At 40.4% G+C, this 16696-nt stretch overlaps 1 protein-coding gene across 4 annotated transcripts in view; it reads right to left on the bottom strand.

Annotated features, from left to right (window-relative positions):
* Window positions 1-16305, bottom strand: part of SENP6 (SUMO specific peptidase 6) — a 77497-nt gene extending 61192 nt beyond the window's left edge. For 3 of the 4 annotated variants that reach the window (XM_030489721.1, XM_030489720.1, XM_030489723.1), the window contains exon 1: window positions 15678-16305. In XM_030489721.1, the coding sequence (XP_030345581.1) occupies window positions 15678-15729 (52 nt within the window). In that variant the 5' untranslated portion in view covers window positions 15730-16305. The remainder of the gene's footprint in view (window positions 1-15677) is intronic. The other variant, XM_030489722.1, reaches the window with a different exon arrangement.
* Between the last annotated feature and the right edge of the window lie 391 nt (window positions 16306-16696).

Genomic DNA, 16696 nt, shown 5'->3' on the forward strand with positions numbered 1-16696 from the left:
CTAGATGGAATTTTAAATAGACAAACAGGCGTATATCTAACATATTTCACTGCTTTTTTAAACAATTGTGATCAGTTATATATAATCTTTTTAAAAGCCAACAAAATCAAATCCTGAATAATGTGTATTTTACTTTTTATTAGAATTTTTATAACATTATTAACCACATCCTGAAGCCAACATTTTAAAAATCCCCATACAGTCTTTTTGAGTAAAACACAAATAACAAATTTTGGATTACAAAAAAGTATGCTTGTAGGAAGAATGGCAAAAAGCAGATTAACACCTTTATGTTACTGTGCGTGGACACTTTTTTAAACTTCTTTCACAGTAGTTTCTATCATTAAATAGTGTCATTAAGCAATTCCCAAATGGGAGGAAAAAAGTTCACAGTGAATTTCCATTAAAGAAGAAAAGTTGTGCATTTACAAAAAAAGAAAAAAAAAAAACCCCAACCAAAAAAGCCCCCACAAAACAAACCAAAACACTACAACACTGAAGTGAGGAGTGACGTATACAGTATTTAGTAAAGTGCTAGTGTCCAACAGAAGATACCACTTTAGAACATTTTTTTGCATGCCTTTTACCTCATGCTCTAAGGCAAATCATTCCATATGAATCTATACTACAGCTGACCAGAAGAACATGCCTACTCCGTTACTGGTTTGGATGTGATGCTGTATTGGGTTTGCATGTCAAGGTTTTGGTAGTGGGGGTAAGTGGGAGTGCTGCAGGGGTGGCTTCTCTGAGAAGAAGCCAGAAGCTGCCCCCTGTCAGTGTTGGACAGAGCCAGTTCCAGTCAGCTCCAAAATGGGCCCACCGCTGGCCAAGGCCGAGCCCATCAGCAACAGTGGTAGCAGCTCTGGGAAAATGTATTTAAGGGGGGAAAAATTGCTGTGCAACAGCAGCCAGGAGAGAGAAGTGAGAATATGCGAGAGAAACAGCTCTGCAGACACCAAGGTCAGTGCAGAAGGAGGGGAGGAGGTGCTCCAGGCACCAGAGCAGAGATTCCCCTGCAGCCCATGCTACAGACCATGGTGAGGCAGCTGTGCCCCTGCAGCCCATGGAGGTCCATGATGGAGCAGATCTCTACCTGCAGCCCATGAAGGACCCCACTCTGGAGCAGGGGATGCCCAAAGGACGCTGTGACCCCATGGGAAGCCCGTGCTGGAGCAGGCTCCTGGGAGGACCTGTGCCCTTGTGGACAGAGGAGCCCACGCTGGAGCAGGTTTGCTGCCGGACTTGCAATCCTGCCGGGGACCCATGCTGGAGCTGTGTGTTCCTGAAGGGACCCCATGCTGAAGCATGGGAAGAGTGTTGTTTTGACCATGACGATAATTGCTGAGTGATCTCCCTGTCCTTATCTCAACCAAGGACTTTTGTCATACTTTCTCTCCCCTGTCCAGTTGAGGAGTGGAGTGATAGGGTAGCTTGGTGGGTACCTGGCAACAAGCCAGGGTCAACCCGACACAGATGCCAGATGCCTTTACTGGCCACACAAAGACCAACTTTTCTAGGATAGCAACTTTTTCAGGTACATCACTGGATTGCCAGAACAACTCCTCACCACCCCTGGAATACAACAGTAGAGATGATAAGGTTTCTATTACAACACACAGAAGCTTTTACAAGTCTTTCATCTGCTGAGATGACATCTCCTTCTGTGTGTCCAAGAACAATCCTAAACATGAAACCTAAATCAAACAGAAGTTTGTTTCAGGACCAAGGTGTTTTTCCAGAAGTTTACATTCTTTTTCCCAGTTACGTGGTAAAGAAATAATACAAGCCTCATCTTACAAATGCTTAGACCATCAAAACTGCCATCAACTTACCAGATACTGCAGCATTCGCACAAAAAATGCAAATTAATTTAAATGTGCTCAAATCATTGCCTTCATCCAGACTCACATTTAAATAAATTAAAAAGAATGCTTTTAAGTTTTCTAATCTCTTGTTCATTTACAGTCATCATACATATTGCTAAGAGGATACAAGTACTCATAGAAGTCTGACAGAGAAATATTTTTTAATTGTTTTACTTTCCCCGTTGTTTCATTATTCTTTCAGACAGGCTTCTTGAGGCATCTACGCAAAATAGCTTTTAATCTTCCAGCTTTGATATCATCAGTTGTGGTACATCAATGTATAACCACAGTTGAGATTGCATTTTCACATTCTGAAGCAGCACTACATTAAAGGGTTTACACACCCCTCACACTTCCTAAAAGCTAGGGCTTCTTGTTCCTGTCCTGCACCCCTCCTATGTCAGCACAGCTGTTCCTTCACTGAGAGCAAACCTGGGGAATGAAACCAATTCAGGCAAAAATACCTTGAGCGGCAGGGAAGGAGGAAAGTTATTCTTCAACTCCATTCGTTCCCTCCTCTGTTTGACCACGCTATCACAGCACAGCCGTGACAGCATAGCAGAGGTAAGGGGCAGCCAGGAACTGAGATTATTTCAGACACCAAAGAAAAGTGCATGGAACCATAGCCTAACCTTCATTTATAAGTACAGATTTAGAGATCTATTGCTTAAAAGACGCTTTAACTTTCCTCTCCCTTAGCTGCAGATGCAAAAAACTGTCAAAGCCACTTCCAATAACAGGCAGTAAATATAAATGGATAGTGAGATATTACACAGAGTTCAGTAGTAAAGGTCTATGATACCAATGTAACAAATACAAAGTACGGACATTCTTTCACAAACGGAGATAATTTAATTTCTCAGATTGCTAATAAAAATCCCCTACTCTTTCAAGAATGTGATCTCAACAGAAAACCGATGACAAATACAGGGCATCCACTCCTGAACAAAAAGTTTGCAAAGAAAAAGCATTTATGAGAGGTCTGTAGTTCAAAGATAGAAAATCTGCATATTCTGATAAAATACTGGGGGTTTTCTTCAGGACTTTAATACACATTGGGTTGCTTATAATGCAGAATACCCTGTAGAATGATTGGACCCAAAACCACAGAACTGCCTAAGTTTGCTCATTTGCTGAACTGTATTTAACCTTTGCTAAGTATTAACAAGGAGTAACAGAGGAGGAGGATAAAGGATAAAAGGAGGATAGAGCTTTGAAGTATGTTAAACATTTTCTTTGCTATGTCTTCAACAGTTTTTCTGATAAGATTGTGGTGGTAACCACACAATGAACAACCAGTCTTTTATGACCTTTTCTACTGATTCTCCCAACAGAGACGCAGAAGTATCCTGCTCTTATGACAGCATCAGAAAACAATGCAGAAGTACTTCACGAGGGCTTCTTTATTTACACCAGCAGCAAAACGAATGCTACACAAAACATGGGTCCACTGCTCAATGAGACAGGAACCTAGTGACAAAAGACATGGAAAACACTGAACAATTATGGTTGGTTTTTTTTGTTTGTCTTTTTTTTTTTTTTTTGCTACTCCAGTTTTCACTCGTAAATTCTGCCCCAATTCCCAGTTCCGCAAGTCTACCAGCACAATATGTGGGAATGCAACATCACCCATTGCCAAGAAAGATATTATTAAGGAACTCTTAAGCCAGTTGTACATGCAGAAGCCCATAGGATCAGACAGGATGTATCTGACGGTGTTGAGGAAATTTGCCAATGTCACTGTTGGGCCCCTCTACGTTATCTTTGAAGAGTCATGGCATGAGAAAGGTTTCCAATGACTGGAAAAATATCATACCTATATTCAAGATGGGAAACATGATGAACTGGTGAACTATAGGCCAGTCTGCTTCATCTCAACCCCCAGATCAAATCTTCCAGGAGTCCATTCCCAGCTACAAGATGACCAGAAAGTGAACAGCCAGCATGGATTTATCAAAGGCAAACCTGACTAACCCAAATGCATTCTACAGTGAGATGACTGGCTGTGTAGGTAAAGGGAAAGCAATAGATGTTGCAAGGCCTTTTTCATGGTCTCTCACAGGGTCCTTATAGCCAGACTAGAGAGACATGGACTGAGTAAATGAATGAGAATGTAAGAGGAAAACCAGCTGGACCACTGGGGTCAAAGGGTGATGACTACCAGTACAAATCCAGCTGCTAGCACACCATAGTGATCAGTACTGGAGCCAGTACTGTTTCATGTCTTCGTTAATAATCTGGATGCTGGGACCAAGTGCACTCAGCAAGTTTGTAGATGATACCAAATCTGGGGAAGCAACTGATAAAGTGGAAGCCAGGGTTACAATTCAGAAGGATGTGACAGGCAAGAGAAATGGCTTGACAAGAACCTTACGTAGTTCAACAACAACAAATGCAAAGTCCTACATCTCGACCAAATAAGCAACCTGATCTAGCTGGGATTGGTTTGGACAGAAGGTTCCAACCCACATGATTCAGGTAAAACCAGTAACTACTCATAGGTATAAAGCATCACCTAAGGCAACTGCACCATCATCGCAAACACTTCCAAAATGAAGTACCTCAGTCACTTTCCTTTTCTCTCTGCTACCCACTCAAACCTTCCACACAAGGATCCAACATTAAACAAGAAAAAAAAAAAGGGGGGGGGAAGGGAGGGGGGAAGAAATAAACAAAAAGGTTTTGGGTTTTTTCTGATCTTTAGCACTATGAATTTATTTCTCTACTTAGGTAAGGCCTCTACTGCTAGACTGGAGACATACTAAAAAATTCAGAAAGTAAGGAGAAAGTTTAAGGTTTTTTACAGGAAAGATAAATATAGAAGAGTTATCCTCCTATTTTATAAGCAAAAATGGAGGATAAAAGGTTAGAATAGGCTAGGGATGACTTTTGAACTGACAATTTACTCTGAAAATGTGAAAAAGTATATAAAGCTAACAAGCCATTTCAAGGAAAATGACATGCGAACAAGAATTCCAGAACACAATTTCTGTGGCAAATCAGTATGTGATGTTAATTGCATATGATCTCAAATTCTAAACACTGGAAGAGTTTTATAATATAAGCAAAACACAGCAGGAAACCTTACAGTATATTATGCATCTGATTTACACACTTCTGATTTTAGACTTAGCTATGCACCATGGGGTCCATCTTCATAAAGAAAAGCTGAACTTGTGCAACTGAAAATATAGCAGCACTAAACAAACAGCAATCCATTTTTATAAAGAGCTGAAAGGCAGGATAACATTAATAACCTAGCCTAACTACCTGGAAATTAGGCAACCAACACCTTGACAAGGCTTCCAGATTTGCTGCAATAATTGGAATGTCAGGTTGAAATAAAACACTGTATCTACATACCAAGGGACGAAGGAACAAAAAATAACAATTTGTATTATTTAACACTTTTGGATTTATCCTGCAAACTTTCAAAACTATGTCACAGATATTATCCCCTTTATATAAAACCATACAGAAATTAAAGTCCAGAATGGTTCCATTACTTCTACAAGAAAGTAACTTGCAAATGTAGGACAAAAGAAAAAACTTTAAAATGTAATTAAAGCCAAGAAAAGCAAGACACTTATTTGATGTTGTCAGTTGTTCAAAATTCAGCTGAAATGGACAGCAAAAAAGCACATATAAAGAAAACCTCAATTAAAAAAACTCAGTAATTCGGCCAAATGAAAAAGGCACATCTCAAAAATCTGAGTAAGGAAAGGACGAAAGGAGTATGAAAGAGTTAATTAACTTCAAGTTGTGAGAAAAATTTGCATTTGCCTTTCTGTAAAGGCCAAAGACCTGATTTTTTTCCCCTATTCTTAGTGACATTGGCAAGCTTTCATACCAATATGAGAGAGCAGTCAGCTGGATTAGACTGCTGATACGGCTGAAAAGTAATGCAGACTAGCTCCACCAACACTTCCCCCTGAGGATTAGTTTTCTGCCAATTTAGTTCCTTTGGCCAACTCGCCATGAAGCCAGAGAAGTGCTGGTGTTGACTCAAGCAAAGCTGTGAGCAAGTGCACTGTCTCTGGGAGGGGCAGCAGGACTGTCACTCAGAACAGCACAGAGCAGTTAGGGAGGCCTGGCTGTGTTGTAAATTGCTGGCACAATTACTTGCATGGCCATCCAGTCTGGCCCCGCAAGCGGGGACTCTTTAAGAGTTAGAAAATGACCCTGCAATTGCACATAGAGCTAAAAATCAAGTAAATCATGTCTGGTTGAAAAAAAAAAAAAAAATCAGAGAAATGCAACACAAATAAGCAACAGCCTCCTGCTTATACCAGATACACTATATACTTCAATTCCCTTTGCAATTAGAGATCATGAATGCAGTGAGGCATGATGTAATACAACTACATTACTGCGTTAAAAACCCAGAATTCTTTGTAATGGAAGTATAAAAGTTCACTAGATCTAACAACAATGAGTTTAAGGAACACTGACAACTACTAACTAAACCCCAGTATACTAAAATTCACTAAGCGGGATTTATTTTTAAAAAGCTAAAAAATAACTTTAACATCACTGGAAAAACAAACATTTTCTTAGTAATTACTTGAAAAGGCTGTGAAGAAGTGCTATCAATCAATTAATTTTTAATATAACAAAAGAACACGTCAGCTTGTTGACTGCTAATAGCTACAAACCTACTTTTCAAGAAATAACACTCAAAAGACAGCTGGAGCAAAACATCCAACTTAAGACACCAGCCTGCAACTGGAGATGAGTTTCAGCCACCTTCACCCAAAGACTAAATTCATCCTTACCTTGATCTATCAGTTCTTTCAATCACACTGACAGAGGAAGTCTATCTTCCAAGTAAGGAACAGTGCCTTTTCCATCTAACAAAGGCTTTGTTAGATGACAAAGAACTTCTTCACTGCATTAATAATAGGTTGGGGTCTTTTTTTGTGGTATTCAACAGGTAAAGATTCAGCTGCAACATATTTGCCTAATGGCAGAACTTGTAATGTCAGTTAAAGGTTTAGTGCCCCACTGTGCCAGGTATATCCATCATCATAACCTGGACCAGAGCAGTCCAAAAGTTCACTTTTGAAAGTTGATTCGCAATTGTAAAGAATCCTTTAATTGCCTCTTGAGCAGTAAGGCTTGCTAAAAATACAGTTACAATGGACTCTAATAAATATTTCTAGAAGTGAGCCTCAGAAATTACAAAGGCAATTGTAAATATGAAACCTAACATCTACTGCATAGTTCAAATTCTCATCTAATAGGCTCTTGAATAATCTTTCTGTTAGACTTGTATTAAATTGTTATCAGGATATTCATATTTTGCTAAATGAGCCATAAAAATTGGACATGCCAACAAACATGACATTATACCCTACATCATTAATAAAAATGTATCAGTAGAATGAATTTTAGTACAAGTGAAACAACTGTATGGAACTGGACAAAAACATTCTCATGAAAATAATATTTCTGCAGCTGTTTCTTACAAATATACTCTTCAAAAATTACATAATATTAATCACATCATGTAGTAGTATGTTTTACTACACCAGCAAAATATTATTAGTATATACCATTCCTAAAACAGCCTTGTGGCAAGTCTTATTTAAAAAAAATTAAAAAATAAAAAACCTCAAACAAACAACTGGGAGATTTTGCTCCAGCTTATATGGTCTAAAAACAAACAAATAAAACTCAGGAAGCCTTTGCACAGTTTCTGGATCATCACTGTTCTTTATTTACTATCATTGAAGATTCAGTCAGAGAAAGATACCCCAAAGTCAATATCTTTCACTCCAAATTATTCTTTCACAGGAACTATTGGGATACACATTCAGAAATGTTTCCTTGTCTCATGCAGCACTTGGAGCGCTTACCCGTTAACAAAAACTTTTTGAAGGCCTGCTGACCAACCTGGGAATAACCATAGCCTGTTAATTTATTCCCTCCAGTCTCCAGCCTTAAAACTTGTTCTGCACAGAAGTTAACCTGTTATTTAAAATAATTGCATTTCCCTGGGAAGACTAAAGCTGCTGTTATACAAAATTATTTATTCTAAAGTTGAAGTTACGTATTACACCTTAACCTGATTTAACAGGTCACCAAAGAGAGATGAAAGCAGGAATGCCCTTTTCTCACATGCAGAGTCTGTCTGCTCTCCCCAGTCCAAGCCATTGTCCAGCCTCTCCCGCTTACGGTTCACTGAGCAAATTCAACAGAGGTTTGGCAAAGCGCCAGTCTGAGAAAACTGTACACAACAACTTCAACCTCTCTGGCAATAAACTGGTAAGTCTCAGGGGTGGTAGGACAGTACAAGACACACCACAAGACTGCAATCTGAGGTGGGGGGGAGGGTGGGGGAGCAACAGGAGGCGAGAAGCAGACATCTTTCTCACCCCCACCTGCAGCCTAAGTGCAGCACAGCTGCAACACGTAACTCCCTCTAATCCGTCAACAATGTTCTGTTAGTCCCTATGCCCAAACCAGTTAATAATTTTAAGTCTTGCAAAGAGAACCAATAAATAGTTGGCATTCAGCTTTGCATCCAAAATGGAGTTGCTGCATGATAAGATAAAAGCAGCAATGTCACAGTTCGCTGCTTTAGGGAATTCATACACCCCATTTATTATTACCCTGTACAAGACAATAGCATCACACCTTAATCATTTTACTGTTCTTCAGAGAGTTTATTTTGAAAGCATCATTTTCAAATTTTCTATCCATGCTGCAAATTGCTACTGTACATTAACTACAAGACGTCAGTATTCATGCATTTGCTACAATCCTTTTCATAATCAACTATCCTCATATATTAGAACATAATTCGTTCCACAGATTTAAGTTATTCAAACAGCAGCACTGCCAAAATGCTAATTCCTTAACTCACAGCAGACATTACACCATAAATCAAAATAAAACATCTTCTCAGAAGTTATTTACTTTTAATCATCCCTGTTAGCTACAGTACCCAAATAACCATTAGCCATTCTGCATTCTGATTTATACTAGACTATAATTCAGAGACTGAATTCCATTTGGCACAATCCCCAGGTCTGTGCATGGAGACTACACCATACAAGAAAATTAAGTAAGTTTTCAGTGCTTTTATGACATTCTGTTGAAAGTACTCAAAAGACATCTCAAAAATATGCCTATGTACTAATGAACTACTAAGCTATACTTACATCGTGTTAGCAGTTCTCAAACAAAGCTTCCAACCTAAACCTGTGTCACTGAATTAGGCAGCGATTTAATTATTAAAAATACACCATTTGATTTTAACCCATTATTTAACAACTGGTTATCTTTTCCACATTTCCTAAAGGAAATAAAATTTTGTGGCCTCAGCAGCAAAATGAAAAACAGGGTTTTTTCTAGTATATTCGTGAAGGATCAAGGAAATAAAGATTGCCAGGTAATTACTTCTGTGCCATGATATCCATCAACACAGGCTGCTAAGCACCCACTATGGAAGTGCTATTTACTCCTCTGAACATGACATTCATATGCAACTGACCTGGCCAACACAAGACACCAAATTTTACTTTACCAGTTAACACCAGCTACACCTGAAAATATTATACATACTAGGCTGCTGAACACAGTAAGAGGAAGTTTAAGAACACATGGTTTAAAAAATTGTGTAAGATCAAATTACCACCAGGTTTAATTCCATACATACAGTGAATAAGAACAGTAAACCTTTTACTAGTGCTTTAATTTTCTCAAATGTAAGCACAAAGTAATCAAGTACAGAGCATCAGACAAATTTCAACCTATGTAAGAATATCTCAACTTTAAAAACGCTCTAAATTGAAACCAAATAGATGCTAAAACACAGGCTTTCCAAATGAACTTTCCAAATTACTTCCCCCAATGGAAGTGCCTTTTAGTTTAGAACAACCAAGCTAAGAGAAAAATTACATTTGCTGGTTTTCCTGCAAAAAGAATTTGTTCCCTCTATTTCTCCAACCTCCCTCACTACAACAGCTCCATTTTTGTTTGCCTTGTTTTCTCAGTCTCCTGCAGCTATCCTGTACACTCTTCTACTCCTTTCTGCAAGACACATAGATGGAGGCACACACTGTGTACTGAGTGCTCTGGCTGTCCTGACCCCAGACTACCCTGCCAGTCTATGAACTCACATGTTAGAAGCAAACCAAACCATACTGAGGCAGCATTGAAACCTTCGCTTCAGGGACACAGATTTCGACTTCTCTGTTTTATGGAAGTGAGCAAGTGTCACAAAATTCCTAGCTATTTACCTGTGAGATCTCTACTCCTCTGCAAACAAAAGGGTTTAATAGCTATTAGTGGGTAGGGAGGAGACAAAATTATGCAATATGACCTAAACCCCCTCATATTCTTATAAAGCAATATTTAAAAGTGGTGAGTTTGGTGATCAATCTCACATCATAGGACCTGCTACAACACAAACCACCTTGAAATCCCCCAGTTCTATCCATGAAGAGACACAACTAAAACTCCACAGAAAGTCTGATGCTGCACTGCAATCCATGCAGTCTTCCAGAAACAGTAACAAAAGCCAAAGTTGTTGAAACCATTACAATAAGTAATCCATTACATTTTATTCTTGCACATAAAACAAGAAGCAAAAGACCAAAATATCCAAATAACATCATCATAAAAGCATCTGTGCAAGCAGACATTTGCAAAATAGTGGTTTATGCATGCTATCAAGCTACATACTGATGTTATTACTTGTGTTACTACTTTTGTATTTATACCTACATAGAGTGTAAGGATCTCTTTTAGGAATATTCTCAATTTTTATTTTTTTTTCCACTAAAACCCAGTAGAATTTCTGTACTTTTTCTGAGGAAAGAGAAGTGTTTTACTACCAAATCTAAGTGCCAGAAAATAACCAATGAGGCATCCCATACAAGATAGCTACTTTTACACCTGAAGCTTCTATGTTCCACTTCATGCAAAATTATTACAGCAGTAGCTACTTAGGAAAAACTACCAAATAATAAATGCCTCCATAATGAAAATCAGAATACCGCACACAGATGCTTTCCAACTCAGAAAGCTGAGGACAAGCCACGGCTCCTAGAATCCTCAGTCTTAAAAGTAAAAAAAGGTGATGATGAGGAAGAGGACTTGGGCACAGACTATTATTTTAGAGTGTGCTACCAAGCATATTGCAAAATATGTTTTAGAGCATTAATAGATAAGTTTATTTTTAGTATCTTTCTACATGTCTTAAGAAGTAGCCTGTCTTTCTTGAAAGTTAGATACGCACGTATAAAAAATAAGACAATATGAAAATAGTTTCACTTTGAGAAACAGTTCTCAACAAGTGGATTTCAGTCCTAGAATATAATCTGTCATTAAAGTCAATGAGAAGGTTTCTTATTCTTAAAACTACTGGAAAGGACAGCTTAACAAAGGTCTGAGAAAACACATAGGCAGTGCTGGAAAGAAATTCTGAATGGGTCAGAGGACTAGGAGACATAAGCAAACCATGGAAGATTCACAACTTTCACACCTTCCGATCAAAAACTCTAAAGAAAAACAGCAGAAAGGAACAGAACATGTCTGGACATTGACAGGACTGACACAAACCAAAGAATAATTCAACATTATAAAGCAGGAGTTTAGATTATGATAAAGACACAGAACAAAGTGAACGATACCTGAAACATCTCTTTCTCTCATTTTCAAGCTAATCCTCATCTCCACTAGGTCATAAACAAAGCAGCAGAGACTGCTTCAGGAACAGTTACAAAAATTAATAATTAAATTTCACTGTTAAGACAAAAATAGTCATAGAAAGTAGAAAATCCTCAAGTGTTCCACCTGAACATAAACCCCTCTCTGCCCTCCTAACTTGTATTACTCCTGTCAGAGATTTCTCAATGTGATCAAAAGAGGGGGAGAGTAAGGAAGAAAAAGGCAGGAAAGGCTGACCACCACTTCAAATGGCAGCTCTATGTCTATACACTAATAGACAAATACTGCGTGTTTCTGTACTGCTCCAGAATCTCAGCTACCTTTAAGAAAATACACAAGTCTACAACCCTTACTTCATGAAGACAATTCTTTACATGTGAGCTGAATGAAAAACAAAGCAGTCTTCTAAAGTCCTCTGACAGACAACTGTGAAGTTTCTGCTGCTGCTGTTAATGGGAAGTCCACATAGTTTTCTCTACTATTATTAGGAAACCTGTAGCCAAGAAAATGGAATGAAAATTGAGCAAATTCCTGTCATGACTGCATTGAAATCTCTCAGTGGCTCTGAAGGTAGGGACTGGCAACATTCCTTAGAAAGGAGATCCTTAAAAAGAAAATTCAATACCGGTTCTCACTGTCACTACTGTAACCACCAGGAGACTGGGGAGAAAAAAAAGAAAAGGGAGGAAGGACCAACATACATGCATATAGGAATACTTTAAAGTTTGCCTGTTATCAACTGCACAAACATGGGGAAGCTTTAAATTAAAGGCTGGAAAAGAGAAATTACAATTTCACTGCAATTCAGCAATATCCAAGGAGGCAGAATATAACAAGAGTTCTCACAATTTTTCTCCAGGGGTAATGATTAGGAGTAGTGTCCATTCCCACATGCTGAACATCCCCCTGTTCTATATTCAAACAGATTTGCCTATCATTGCTTTTTATTTTAGGTGTGACTATCAGTTGAAAAACACAGGAATTCCTTCAGGTGGGAATCACTAAATTTCTACTCTTCCAAGTCAGGAAAGAATTCCCACGCCACAGGGCTAATTTGTTACTGTGAATTTCTGCATATTCTGCCTATAACTTTGAAACCTTACTTTAGGAAAGTGAATTCAGGAAAGTTTTACTAATTCCACTTGCAAACTAGCTTAAGTAACAAAAAATAAGTTACTTTCCACACTTCTAAATTCTAACAGTCCTGACATTTCAAGAAAAGTAAACACACAGGCCACGTATATCATTGTATATAACATATATCAACTACTAGCACTGCTCCAGAATGGTAACAAATGCAGTTTAAAAAAAAAAACAAAACAAAAAAAAACCCCAAAAAAAACCCCAAACATTATAGTTCTAAGAATCTTTTTCATATTTTCCATTGAACAGTCTATACAACACAGATAAAAAATGATGACACATTAGATACGCAAAACTGGACAAAAAACATGTACCAGTATGAATCACTGTGTTTAAGAACAGCATTACCAGAAAGGCAACAGATAAATCACTAAAGGAACACCCTTCCAGAAAGACCATTTTGTTTTTATTGGAGAATAATAAGAATATTAGAAGGAAGCACTTTTAACAGCAGAATGACAGCCATATTTTTTCATAGTAACATCTGTTACACTATACGAGTTATCTCACCGGACATGTGGAATCAAAACCAAAATTCTGAACAACTATCACACTTAAAAGCAATCGATTTCATTTATCTGTATGTTTATCTTAAGTCTGACTGATACTCAACATAAGCATGACAGGACCAGAAGTTTCTGTGTACATGTATGTATACACACATACGCATATAGGCACATATTTAAACAGCACTGTTTCCATTAGACTGAGTTTAATTAGTGATAGAGCTAACATCTATTTGGCACATAATTAGTTTTACGCATTAACACCAGGGATGGACAGAGGAGTCCTCCTCTTCCTCTTTACCAGGCTTTAATAATAACACTTCCAAACACATCAAGTAAGCAATTTTTGGTTGTTGCTTACATAGACTTCAACAGAGTTAATGAAATATACACAGACTAGTTATGGATGTAACTACAGGCTCATGGATTAATCATCATCTTGCAATGGAAGCTGTCGTATTTCCTACTCTATACACTTTTATCCCTGGTTTTGTCCATGTTACGCTTGTTTCACAAGTCTGGCACTCTTGTGCTTGTCTCACCTTTGGACAATGGTGGTTCTAACATCATTAGCTGCATCTAATGTGCTCTCATCTCCAGATTACAGATCGCCAAAAACCCCTACAAATATATATATTCTACATCTTTACATTTTCCTGTGAAGTCAACATCCCTAATAAGAACATCTCACCCCTTTCAACATCAGAAAGCCTTCTTTTTCCTTTGTTTCAAATCAGTACAAAGTTTACCAGCTCTTACTAGATCTGCTAGAGTACTATCATCCCATTTGGACTTGGGCCACCCTCAGAATTTTTTTGTCACCATCCACATTAGGTTTTCTCCACCCATGTATGTGTGCTCACACACTATCACATCATCAGTCCTAAAATTAACATGTCCCCAAATACTGGGGAAACAAAACCAGCTGATAACTCAATTCACCAGTGGTGGAATACCGAAGCTTCTAATGGAGATGCTATCCAGTGTTATGTTGGTCCCGCTCTTGGAAAGAGATCTCCTAAGTTGAAAACATGTGGATGATGTGTATGAGATCTGCCTTTTCTTAGCCACCTGTCCAACCAGCAAGTAGCCAAGGTGCACACAGAAGACAGTGACTAATCATCACAACCTTGACACTTCTAATTGTCTGAGCAAAGCTCACTATATTCTGTGGAGAGAGTTCAGGAAAAAAATGGAGTGTCTGCATTTCACCACCAAACACTTTAAAGGTAGAAGGGAAGTAACGCAACAGCCGTTATTAACCAAAAAGACTTTCTGAACATCAGAATTTCAGATTAATTATGCAAAACAACAAGCAGTATTTTTGTTCACACAGTACCTCTATTCCAGAACATCTAGTAATAAAAAACAAAGCCCAACATCCTGCAGCAAGAGAAAAATCTGCAAGAGGTATGCTCTGTATAATATAGGTACTGCAAAATCTCCAATGCTCAACTGATCCCTGTCTTAAAAAACTCTGCTTAGGAGAAATAATTTATTTCATTAACATGTATTTTTCTTCGTTATCATCATGGTAATTTAGCAGAATTTAACAGACTATTGGCCTATGTCATCAGGATATGTGCTTATAGCAATTTTGTAAGACTACAATAGCAGACTTTTTTTTAATTGGTGAAACTGAAGGCTCAACAGTTAAAAGCATTCGAATTTCAGAAGACTTTCTGCATTATAATTAAGAGCTTTATAGTGACAAAAAAAAAAAAAAAAACCAAACCCAAAACTGAACCACCAAACCCGTACATCAAAAAAATTACTCAAGGCTTTATACAAGCTAAAGGTTTCTTCCACTTGCTACTGATAGATTCATCATCTTAAACGTAAGAATGATCCCCCTCCCAAAATTAACATCAGTCCCAAACCTTTAAAGTAGCATTTCAGAAGCAGAAGAGCCTCATTTTACGGTGGGGCGAAAGGGTACGGGCTAGGCCGGGGCCTGGGAGCAGGCTAAAGGCAAGGCAGTGCAGCAGCGGGGAGGCGGCACAGCAATCCTGGCCTCCCCTCCTCACCTAGCGCTAACCTTGCCCGGCCACCCACCAGCCCACCGACCCGCCGACAGAAGATTCCTCCCGCTGCAAAACCGGCCCTGCTGCACCAAGCCCAGGCTGCTCTCAGAGCTCTGCCCCTACAAAGAAAATACTGCACTTCCAAAGCCTCGGAACATTAAAAGAAATAAAAGAAAAAGACTAAGGAATCGAATCGCCCTCGCTAACCCCTCCCTCAAAAGCAGGTCTCTTTTCACCAAATCAAACCACCCCTTAACGGCACCCACCCCTCCCCCACCACAAAGCCACCTCTCATTGTCGTCGTCCCCCAAAGGGGACCTATTCCTCCCCCCCTACCCCTCAGATGCACACACACACGCCCGCCTCCCCCATTCCCCAGTCTGTACCATGCCCCTTACTGGTTGCCAGAAGGGAAACGCAGCCCATGGGCCGCATTCCCCCCCCCTCAGCCATGCACGCACCTTCCAGAAACAAGCTGTCTCTGCAGCCGCCGCCACTGCCGCCACCGGCCATCTTCCTGCTGCCGAGCCTCGCTCCCTCACTCACTCCATCGCCCAGAGTAACGGCGGGCCCTGGCCCTTCCCCCGGCCTGCGCGCTCCGCCGCCCACCCCCACTGCGGAAGGCTGGGTGACCCGCAGCGACGGCGGCGCCGCCGAGGCCCGGCCCTCTCCCGCTCCCAGTCCGCGCGCACGGCGGCCCGGGCCGCGCTGCCTTCTGGCCCCCGTGCAGGAGGAAGCGGCGGCAGCGCGTCCGCTCCTCCCTCACCGAGCCCGCCACCAGCAGCCCCCCGAGCGGTTGCCGGCTGGGCCTGGCCCAACAGCCGCTGATGGCGCCTGGCGGGGGATACGGGCCTGACCGGGACTCCGCCGGCGGCGCCTCCGAGCACACGGGGAGGATGAGGAAACGTTGCGCGCCGCGCTGCCGCCCCTCTCCTCCATGAAAGGCGCGGCGGGACCTCTCCGGCGCACCCCTGCCGGGACCCCGGGTTCGCCCGGCCCGCCACCCGCGCTGGGGGCCGCCGGCTTCCCCTAGGCGATAAAATGGCCGCAGTAGGGCTGCGCCCGGTAATGCCTCGGGCTCTCCCGCTCCCCCCTTGATCAGCTCGGAGGCGGCAGCTTTTGGGAGGTGAGGAGGTGGATCGGTCTGCGTAAAATGAATGGACTTTCAGGAGTGTGGGAGCCCACGGCGCAGCTCTAGGGCCCACTGGTCTATCGCCGTGCTCACGCTTGGGTTAAAGGCCACACAGGTCTTACGAGTTCTTACAAGTCATAAAACCTATGGCCTAATCAAGGCATATTTAAATGCAAAACTGGATTCTGCAAAACGAACAGCGTTGCCAAGCCAACTATACAGAAATTGCAAGTCATGCTCTCAGGTGTATTTGTATTTGAATTTAAAACCCCCTTTTTTAGCATGCGAGGTTTTACATTTTAAAAAGACTTCCTGCGAAGCTTAAGTATGAAAAATACATTCCTTTAA

Source organism: Strigops habroptila, chromosome 6 (genome assembly GCF_004027225.2).
Source record: "Strigops habroptila isolate Jane chromosome 6, bStrHab1.2.pri, whole genome shotgun sequence".
Taxonomy (NCBI): Eukaryota; Metazoa; Chordata; class Aves; order Psittaciformes; family Psittacidae; genus Strigops; species Strigops habroptila.